Source organism: Melozone crissalis, unplaced genomic scaffold (genome assembly GCF_028551555.1).
Source record: "Melozone crissalis strain CALT ecotype California unplaced genomic scaffold, PUWL_Pcris_2 ptg000741l_1, whole genome shotgun sequence".
In the NCBI taxonomy this organism is placed as follows: Eukaryota; Metazoa; Chordata; class Aves; order Passeriformes; family Passerellidae; genus Melozone; species Melozone crissalis.
The window spans coordinates 39,357-50,523 of NW_026536393.1; the positions used below are offsets into that span (position 1 = coordinate 39,357).

An 11,167-nucleotide genomic window follows, 5' to 3' on the forward strand; every position below is an offset into this window, starting at 1 on the left:
CCAGTGACACCAGTATGGACCAGTAGCTACCAGTGCGGGACTGGGATCATCCCAGTGACATCCCAGTAACACCAGTATGAGACTGGGACTGTCCCAGTGACACCAGGGACACCAGTAGGGAACCAGTGACACCAGTACAGACCAGTTTGGGACTGGGACGGGACTGGGATGGTCCCAGTAACACCAGTGCGGGACTGGGAGTGTCCCAGTGACACCAGTACGGACCAGTTTGGGACTGGGATTGTCCCAGTGCTCCCAGTTTGGGACTGGGACCATCCCAGTGACCTCCCAGTAACACCAGTAGCGGACTGGGACCATCCCAGTTTTAGACTGGGATCCTCCCAGTGCTCCCAGTTTGGGACTGGGAACGCTCCCAGTGTTCCCAGTTTGGGACTGGGACCCTCCCAGTAACACCGCTGTGGGACTGGGATCCTCCCAGTTTGGGACTGGGACTGTCCCAGTAACACCAGTAGGGGACTGGGACCATCCCAGTTTTAGACTGGGATCCTCCCAGTGCTCCCAGTATGGGACTGGAATTGTCCCAGTGCCACCAGTTTGAGATTGGGATCATCCCAGTGCTCTCCCAGTGACACCAGTTTGGGACTGGGACCATCCCAGTTTTAGACTGGGATCCTCCCAGTGCTCCCAGTTTGGGACTGGGACTGTCCCAGTGACCTCCCAGTGCTCCCAGTATGAGACTGGGACCATCCCAGTATGGGCCTGGGACCCTCCCAGTAACACCAGTATGGGACTGGAACTGTCCCAGTGACACCAGTTTGAGATTGGGATCATCCCAGTAACACCAGTATGGGACTGGGATTGTCCCAGTGCTCCCAGTTTGGGACTGGAACCTTCCCAGTGCTCCCAGTTTGGGACTGGAATTGCCCCAGTGCCACCAGTTTGGAACTGGGACCCTCCCAGTGCTCCCAGTTTGGGACTGGGACCCTCCCAGTAACACCAGTTTGGAACTGGGATAATCCCAGTGCTCCCAGTTTGAGATTGGGACCCTCCCAGTGACCTCCCAGTGCTCCCAGTTTGGGACTGGGATTGTCCCAGTGCCACCAGTTTGGGACTGGGACCCTCCCAGTGCTCCCAGTTTGGGACTGGGATTGTCCCAGTGCTCCCAGTTTGGGACTGGAACCTTCCCAGTGCTCCCAGTTTGGGACTGGAATTGCCCCAGTGCCACCAGTTTGGAACTGGGACCCTCCCAGTGCTCCCAGTTTGGGACTGGGACCCTCCCAGTAACACCAGTTTGGAACTGGGATAATCCCAGTGCTCCCAGTTTGAGATTGGGACCCTCCCAGTGACCTCCCAGTGCTCCCAGTTTGGGACTGGGATTGTCCCAGTGCCACCAGTTTGGGACTGGGACCCTCCCAGTGCTCCCAGTTTGGGCTGGGCTGAATTTCCTCGGAATTGCCCCAAAATTTCCCCCCCAAATCCCAAATTTTGGTCCCTTCCCAAAACCCGAAATTCCCGAATTTTTAAAGCTCCAAAGTTTTTATTGGATTTGTTCTCAAGTTTTGTTCGTTGAAGGGGAAAATTCCCCAAAGAAAAAAAGAAAAAAGAAAACAAAAAACCCCAAAAGTTGGGAAAAATATAGGAAAAAAAAAAGGGGGAAATTGGGGAATCTCCCAAAATTCCCAAAAAAATCCCAAAAATTTGGGGCTGGGATTGGGGTGTGGGGAGGGAGGGGAGGAAATTCCTGAAATAAATTCCAGAGAAAACCCAAAAATGGTGGAGTGTGATGGGGGGAGGGGGGACAGCACAAATCCCAAAGGGAAATCCCAAAAAAATCCCAAATTCCAAAGGGAAATTCCAAAGGGAAATCCCAAATTCTGGGGGGAAAATCCCAAATCCCAAAAGGAAATCCCAAATTTCAAAGGGAAATCCCAAATTCCAAAGGGAAATACCAAATTCAGGGGGGAAAATCCCAAATGGAAATCCCAAATCCCAAAGGGAAATCCCAAAGGGAAACCCCAAATCCCAAAGGGAAATCCCAAAAAAATCCCAAATTTCAAAGGGAAAATCCCAAATTTTGGGGGGAAAATCCCAAATTCCAAAGGGAAATTCCAGAGGGAAATCTGAAATTCCCAAAGAGAAATCCCAAAGGGAAAAATCCCAAATACTGGGGAGGGGGAAATCCCAAATCCCAAAGGGAAAATTCCCAAATTTTTGGGGGAAAATCCCAAATGGAAATCCTGAATCCCAAAGGGAAATCCCAAAAAAAATATCCCAAATTCCAAAGGGAAAATCCCAAATTCTGGGGGGAAAAATCCCAAATTCCAAAGGGAAATTCCAGAGGGAAATCTGAAATTCCCAAAGAGAAATCCCAAAGGGAAAAATCCCAAATATTGGGGGGCAAATCCCAAATGGAAATCCCAAATTCCAAAGGGGAATCCCAAATTCCAATGGGAAAATTCCCAAATTTGGGGGGTCAGGAATGAAGGGACCCCCCCCAAATCCTACAGGGAACATCCCAAATTCCTGAGGGACATCCCAGATCTTGGGAGACCCCAAAATCCAAATTTTATCCCTCAAAATCCCAAATTTCCCCCAAAATCCCAAATTTCCCCTTTCCAAAATCGCAAATTTCCCCCCAAATCCCAAATTTCCCCCAAAATCCCAAATTTCCCCTCTCCAAAATCCCAAATTTTGCCCCCAAAATCCCAAATTTCCCCCCAAAATTTTCCCCAAAATCCCAAATTTTCTCCCCATTCGCTGCCAGCGCGAGGTTGGGGTTGGGATTTTGGGATTTTGGGAATTTTTTGGGGGGGGAAAAATTTTGGGATTGGGACAAAAGCAAAGCCCAAAAATCCCAGTGGGAAAAAGACGGGAAGAGGGGGGAAAAAAGAGGGGGAAAATTGAAAAAGGGGGGAAAATGAGGGGAAAAAATGGGGGAAAATGGGGAAAAAAAAGGGGAAAAAAGAGGGGAAAAATGGGAGGAAAATGGGGAAAAAAGGGGAAAAATTGGGAAAAAAATGGAAAAAAAGAGGGGAAAAAATGGGGAAAAAAGGGGGGAAAATGGGAAAAAAGGGGGAATGGCACAGTGGGGTGTGTAAACGTTCCCAGGATGGGACCCCAAACCCCATCCCCAGTTTTGGGGTTCAGGCATTGGCCCCCTCAGGGCGGCTCCTGCGCGGCCCCGGGCGGCTCCGGGCGGGTTTGGGGTCCCCGGGGGGTTTGGGGGATTTGGGGTTTTCGGGGTTTTTGGGGTTTTTGGGGTTTTCGGGGTTTTTGGGGGGTTTGGGATTTTCGGGGTTTTTGGGGGGTTTGGGATTTTCGGGGTTTTTGGGGTCCCCTGGGGGTTTGGGGTTCTCGGGGGATTTGGGGGTTTTGGGGTTCTCGGGGGATTTGGGGGTTTTGGGATTTTTGGGGTTCTCGGGGGGTTTGGGGTTCTCTGGGTTTTTGGGGTTTTTGGGGTTTTTGGGGGTCCCTGGGGGGCGCTGGGGCTCCGGGCGGGCTCCGGCTGCTCCCGGGGGGTTCCGGCTGCGCTGGGGCGGCTGCGGGAGAAGGGGAAATGGACCCAAATCCCAGATCCTGGAAATGATCCCAAATCCCAAACCCTGGGAATGATCCCAAATCCAAATCCCAAACCCTGGGAATGATCCCAAACCCTGGGAAATGATCCCAAATCCCAAACCCTGGGAATGATCCCAAATCCCAAACCCTGGGAAATGAACCCAAATCCCAAACCCTGGGAATGATCCCAAATCCCAAATCCTGGGAAATGAACCCAAATCCCAAATCCTGGAAATGATCCCAAATCCAAATCCCAAACCCTGGGAATGATCCCAAATCCCAAACCCTGGGAAATGATCCCAAATCCAATCCTGGAAATGAGCCCAAATCCCAAATCCCAAACCCTGGAAATGATCCCAAATCCCAAACCCTGGGAATGATCCAAATCCCAAATCCTGGAAATGATCCCAAATCCAAACCCTGGGAAATGATCCCAAACCCCAAACCCTGGGAATGATCCCAAATCCCAAATCCCAAACCCTGGGAAATGCCCAAACCCTGGGAAATGATCCCAAATCCCAAATCCCAAATCCCAATCCCAATCCCAATCCCAATCCCAATCCCAAATCCCAATCCCAAATCCCAAATCCCAAATCCCAATCCCAATCCCAATCCCAATCCCAATCCCAAATCCCAAATCCCAATCCCAATCCCAATCCCAATCCCACCTGTGGGCTCGGGGGGGTGGCTCCGTTGGGGCGGCGCCGCCCTGGGGGGATCCCGGGGCCGATCCCGGAGCCGATCCCGATCCCGTTGGGAATTCTGGGGCTCCTGGGGGGGATCCTGGGGCTGCTCCCAATGTTGATCCCGTTGGGAATGTTGTGGTTGATCCCATTGTTGATCCCATTGTTGATCCCGTTGTTGATCCCGTTGTTGCTGATCCCGCTGTGGATCCGGGGCTGGAGCTGCAGCGGGAGCGGCTGGAATAGCTGGGCCTGGGGTGGGAAACTGCGGAGAGAGGGACTGGGAATACTGGGAATACTGGGAATGGGACTGGAATACTGGGTAATGGGACTGGGAGCACTGGGAGAACTGGGAATGGGACTGGAAATACTGGGAATGGGACTGGGAATACTGGGAATGGGACTGGGGAGCACTGGGAATGGGACTGGGAGCACTGGGAGAACTGGGAATGGGACTGGAAATACTGGGAATGGGACTGGGAGCACTGGGAATGGGACTGGGAGCACTGGGAGAACTGGGAATGGGACTGGGAATACTGGGAATGGGACTGGGAATACTGGGAATGGGACTGGGAGCACTGGGAATGGGACTGGGAGCACTGGGAGAACTGGGAATGGGACTGGAAATACTGGGAATGGGACTGGGATTAATGGGACTGGGAGCACTGGGAACACTGGGAATGGACTGGGATTCATGGGGCTGAGAACACTGGGAGCACTGGGAATGGGACTGGGAATGGGACTGGGAGCACTGGGAGCACTGGGAGCACTGGGAATGGGGCCGGGCTCCAAGTGGGAGACTCCAGACCTGCCTTAACCAGATCAGGAGAAATTCCCAAGGGATTTTTCCTGGGATTTTTTGGAATTCCAGCCCCACCTTGCCCGAAGACATTCCCAGGGCAGTTTTCCTGGAATTTTCCCAGTTTTTTCCCTTTTTTTTGGGAATTCTGGACCCACCTTGCCCGAACACTGGGGTCTCTCCCAGAGCAGCTTTCCAGGGTTTTTCCATGGGATTTTCTGGGAATTCCCAGGTTTTTATGGAATTCCAGCCCCACCTTGCCCGAAGGCCGGGGCCACTCTCAGGGCAGATTCCTATGAGTTTTCCCCAGGATTTTTCCCAATTTTTTTCCCATTTTTTTGGGAATTCCAGCCCCACCTTGCCCGAAGGCCAGGGACATTCCCAGGGCAGCTTTCCCAGGTTTGTCCATGGGATTTTTTGGGAATTCCAATTTTTTTTTTTGGGAATTGCAGGCCCACCTTGCCCGAAGGCTGGGGTCTCTCCCAGGGCAGATTCCCAAGGGATTTTCCCAGTTTTTTCCCAGTTTTTCTGGGAATTCTGGACCCACCTTGCCCAAAGGCCAGGGACACTCTCAGGGCAGTTTTCCCGGGATTTTCCCAGTTTTTTCCCATTTTTTTGGGATTCTGGACCCACCTTGCCCGAAGGCCGGGGCCACTCTCAGGGCAGTTTTTCCCATGGGATTTTTCCATGGGATTTTTTGGGAATTCCCAGTTTTTTTTGGGATTGCAGCCCCACCTTGCCCGAAGGCGCCGATGCTGCCCCTCAGGGCCTCGAGGTCGCAGCCGAAGCGCCCGGCCCGGCCCAGCTCCTCATCGAACTTGCGCTCGCTCACAAAGTGCTGGCAACGGGAAAAAATGGGAATTTCTGTGGGAATTCCATGGGAATGGGGCAGGGAAAATGGGAATTCCCACTGGGAAAGAGGCAGGGAAACAATGGGAATTCCCACTGGGAATGGGGCAGGGGAACAATGGGAATTCCCATTGAGAATGGGGCAGGGAAAAATGGGAATTTTCATGGGAATGGGGCAGGGGAAATGGGAATTCCTACTGGGAATAGGGAAAAATGGGAATTCCCATGAGAATGGAGCAGGAAAAATGGGAATTTCCATGGGAATGGGGCAGGGGAAATGGGGAATTCTCACTGGGAATGGGGAAAATGTGAATTCCCACTGGGAATGGGGCAGGGAAAATGGGAATTCCATGGGAATGGGGCAGGGGAAATGGGAATTCCCACTGGGAATGGGGCAGGGAAAATGGGAATTCCATGGGAATGGGGCAGGGAAAATGGGGAATTCCCACTGGGAATGGGGCAGGGAAAATGGGAATTTCCATGGGAATGGGGCAGGGGAACAATGGGAATTCCCACTGGGAATGGGGCAGGGAACAATGGGAATTCCCACTGGGAACGGGGCAGGGGAACAATGGGAATTCCCACTGGGAATGGGGCAGGGGAACAATGGGAATTCTCACTGGAATTTCCGTGGGAATGCGGCAAGGAAACAATGGGAATTCCCATGGGAACGGGGCAGGAAAAAATGGGGATTCCCACTGGAATTTCCATGGGAATGGGGCTGGGAAAACAGAAATTCCCAAGCAAATGGGGAAAATGGGAATTTCCAATGGGAACGGGGTGAGAATTCCCACGGGATGGGGGTTGGAATTTTTATAGGATTTGGGCTGGAATTTTAACGGGATTGGGGTCAGGAATTCCCAAGGGATTGGCTGAAATTCCCATGGGATTGGGGTTGGAATTTTTATGGAATTTGGTCTGGAATTGCGGGCTCACCTTGATGTCAGCCCTCAGCTCCTGCAGCTGCTCCTCCGACATCCCCGGGGCCGCCTCCGTCAGCTCCCGCAGGGCTCGGCCCGGCGCTGCCGCAGGGAGAGCAGCTCCACTGGAAATGGGGGAAAATTGGGATAAAAACTGGGAATTATGGACAAAAACTGGGAATTATGGACAAAAACTGGGATAAAACATCAGGAATTGGGGATAAAACACTGGGAATTACAGCCTGGCGCTGCCGCAGGGAGAGCAGCTCCACTGGGGAAATGGGGAAAATGGCACAAAAACTGGGAATTATGGACAAAAACTGGGAATTTGGGACAAAAACTGGGATAAACCATCAGGAATTGGGGATAAAACACCGAGAATTCCAGCCTGGCACTGCCGCAGGGAGAGCAGCTCCACTGGGGAAATGGGGAAAATGGGATAAAACATTGGGAATTATGGACAAAAACTGGGATAAAACATCGGGAATTTGGGATAAAACACAATAAATTTGGGATAAAACACTGGGAATTCCAGCCCGGCGCTGCCGCAGGGAGAGCAGCTCCACTGGAAATGGGGGAAAACGGCACAAAAACTGGGAATTATGGACAAAAACTGGAATTATGGACAAAAACTGGGAATTATGGACAAAAACTGGGATAAAACATCAGGAATTGGGGATAAAACACCGAGAATTCCAGCCTGGCGCTGCCGCAGGGAGAGCAGCTCCACTGGAAATGGGGAAAATTGGGATAAAAACTGGGAATTATGGACAAAAACTGGGATAAAACATCAGGAATTGGGGATAAAACACAATAAATTTGGGATAAAACACTGGGAATTCCAGCCCGGCGCTGCCGCAGGGACAGCGGATCCACTGGGAATAAATGGGGGAAAATGGGATAAAACATTGGGAATTTGGGATAAAAACTGTGAATTTGGGGGATAAAAACTGGGATAAAACATTGGGAATTTGGGATAAAAACTGGGAATTTGGGATAAAACACTGGGAATTTAGGGAAAAAACATCAGGAATTGGGGATAAAACACAATAAATTTGGGATAAAACACCGGGAATTCCAGCCTGGCGCTGCCGCAGGGAGAGCAGCTCCACTGGAAATGGGGAAAATTGGGATAAAAACTGGGAATTATGGACAAAAACTGGGAATTATGGATAAAAACTGGGATAAAACATCAGGAATTTGGGATAAAACACAATAAATTTGGGATAAAACACCGGGAATTCCAGCCCGGCGCTGCCGCAGGGAGAGCAGCTCCACTGGAAATGGGGAAAATGGGATAAAACATTGGGAATTATGGATAAAAACTGGGAATTATGGACAAAAACTGGGAATTTGGGACAAAAACTGGGATAAACCATCAGGAATTGGGGATAAAACACCGAGAATTCCAGCCTGGCACTGCCGCAGGGAGAGCAGCTCCACTGGAAATGGGGAAAATTGGGATAAAAACTGGGAATTATGGACAAAAACTGGGAATTATGGACAAAAACTGGGATAAAACATCAGGAATTTGGGATAAAACACTGGGAATTCCAGCCCGGCGCTGCCGCAGGGAGAGCAGCTCACTTGGGAAATGGGGAAAATGGGATAAAACATTGGAATAAAACTGGGAATTTGGGACAAAAAACTGGGAATTTGGGAAAAAACCCCGGAAATTTGGGATAAAACATCAGGAATTTGGGATAGAACACCAGGAGTCCCAGGCCGGTGCTGCTGCAGGGACAGCAACTCCACTGGGAAAAATGGGGTAAAACTGGGAATTATGGATAAAAACTGGGATAAAACACTGGGAATTGGGATAAAAACTGGGAATCTGGGATAAAACACCTGGAATTGGGGAAAAAACCCCAGAAATTTGGGATAAAACATCAGGAATTGGGGAATAAAACACTGGAATCCCAACCCGGCGCTGCTGCAGGGACAGCGGATCCACTGGGAATAAAACCAGGAAAAAACGGGATAAAAACTGGAATTAGGGAATAAAAACTGGGAATTTGGGATAAAACATTGGGAATTTGGAAATAAACATTGGGAATTTGGGGAAAAATAAACATTGGGAATTTGGAATGAACCACTGGGAATCCCAGCCTGGAGCTGCCGCAGGGACAGCAGCTCCACTGGAGAAATGGGGGAAAAATGGGACAAAAACTGGGAATTTGGGATAAAAACTGGGAATTTAGGGATAAAACATTGGGAATTTGGGAATAAAAGCTGGGAATTGGGGAAAAAAACCCAGAAATTTGAGATAAAACATCAGGAATTGGGGAATAAAACACTGGGAATTCCAGCTTGGCGCTGCCACAGGGGACAGCGGATCCACTGGGAATAAAACCAGGGAAAAATGGGATAAAAACTGGGAATTAGGGAATAAAAACTGGGAATTTGGGGATAAAACACTGGAATTTGGGATAAAACATTGGGAATTTGGGATAAAACATTGGGAATTTGGAAATAAACATTGGGAATTTGGGAATAAACATCAGGAATTGGGGAATGAAACACTGGGAATCCCAACCCGGTGCTGCTGCAGGGACAGGAGATCCACTGGGAAAAATGGGGTAAAAATTGGGATAAAAACTGGGAATTTGGGAGAAAACCTGGGATTTGGGGATAAAACACTGGGAATTTGGGATAAAACCTGGGAATTTGGGATAAAACCTGGGAATTTGGGGATAAAACACCTGGAATTGCGGGAAAAAAAACCCCAGAAATTTGGGATAAAATACTGAGAATTTGGGATAAAACAGTGGGAATTTGGGATAAAACATTGAATTCCAGCCCTGCACTGCCTCAGGGCCACTGAAATGGGAATAAATTTGGGAATTTTGGGAATTCTCCTCACTTGCTTCTGCCCTTGACTTTGTCCATCTCGGCCAGCAGAGCCACCTCCCGGTCCATGAGGCTGGAGGGGGGAAAAGAGGGGAAAAATGGGGGAAAAGTGGAAAAAACAGGGAAAAAAACAGGAGAAAATGGGGGAAAAGTGGGAAAAACAGGGAAAAAAACCAGGGAAAAATGGGAAAAAATGGGGAAAAATCAGGGAAAATAGGAAAAGTGGGAAGGGAAGGGCAGGGAAAGCTCGGCGGGAATTCCGGGATTCGCCGCCAGGGGGCGCCGGAGCCGCGGGAAAATCGGGAATTGGGGCTGGGAGGAGCAGGAGGAGGAATTTGCTCAAATCCCACAAAATTCCCCAAAATTCCCACAAAATTCCCACAAAATTCCACAAAATTCCCACAAAATTCCCACAAAATTCCGTTTTTCTGTCATCCCCTCAAGCCAGGCGGTTCCAGCCCATCCCAAACCCCCCGGAATTCCCAAATTCCCAATCCCGGCCCATCCCAAATTCCTGCGTTCTGGAATTCCCAAACTGCCACATTCCAAACCCCCCAGAATTCCCTTTTTTTTTTTTTTTTTTTTTCTGGATTTTTCCCATTTTTCCTGACCAGCTCTGGATCTCTCCAAACACCCCCTTCAGAGGGGATTCTCCATTCCAGCCCATCACGAACCTCCAAAATTCCCATTTTTCCCTCATTTTCACCGCCAGAATTCCCTTTTTTTTCTGGATTTTTCCCATTTTTCACCCATTTTTTCCCTCAGAATTCCCTGGATTTCCCCGGACCACTCCCTTCACGCTGCACAGGGAATTCTCCATCCCAGCCCATCCCGAACCCCCAAAATTCCCATTTTTCCCCCATTTTTCCCCTCAGAATTCCCATTTTTTCACGGATTTCCCCCATTTTTTCACGGATTTTCCCCATTTTTCCCTCAGAATTCCCACATTTCCTGACCAGCTCTGGATCTCCCCGAACGCTCCCTTCACCCTGCGCAGGGAATTCTCCATCCCAAACCCCCAAAATTCCCATTTTTCCCCCATTTTCCCCCCCTCAGAATTCCCATTTTTTTTCCCCAGAATTCCCATTTTTTCACGGATTTTCCCCATTTTTTCACGGATTTTCCCCATTTTTTCAGGGATTTTCCCCATTTTTTCACGGATTTTTCCCATTTTTCCCCCATTTTTCCCAGATTTCCTGACCAGCTCTGGATCTCCCCGAACGCTCCCTTCACCCTGCGCAGGGAATTCTCCATCCCAAACCCCCAAAATTCCCATTTTCACTCCCAGAATCCCCCATTTTTCCTCCCATTTTCCCCATTTTTTCACGGATTTTCCCCATTTTTTTTCCCAGATTTCCTGACCAGCTCTGGATCTCCCCGAACGCTCCCTTCACCCTGCGCAGGGAATTCTCAATTCCAGCCCACCCCGAACCCCCAAAATTCCCATTTTCACCCCCAGAATTCCCATTTTTTCACGGATTTTCCCCATTTTTTTCACGGATTTTCCCCATTTTTCCCAGATTTTTCCTGACCAGCTCTGGATCTCG

The 11,167-nt window shown here is 49.7% G+C and overlaps 1 protein-coding gene across 1 annotated transcript; it reads right to left on the minus strand.

Annotated features, from left to right (window-relative positions):
* Nucleotides 1–2,462: 2,462 nt before the first annotated feature.
* LOC128950589 (spermatogenesis-associated serine-rich protein 2-like) lies at nt 2,463–10,287 on the minus strand. The gene is made up of 6 exons (XM_054295456.1): nt 10,232–10,287; nt 9,634–9,693; nt 6,787–6,895; nt 5,737–5,839; nt 4,188–4,467; nt 2,463–2,502 (listed from the first exon to the last, which is right to left on the minus strand). Exons 1-6 carry the CDS (start codon nt 10,285–10,287, stop codon nt 2,463–2,465), a joined length of 648 nt encoding a protein of 215 aa, XP_054151431.1.
* Between the last annotated feature and the right edge of the window lie 880 nt (nt 10,288–11,167).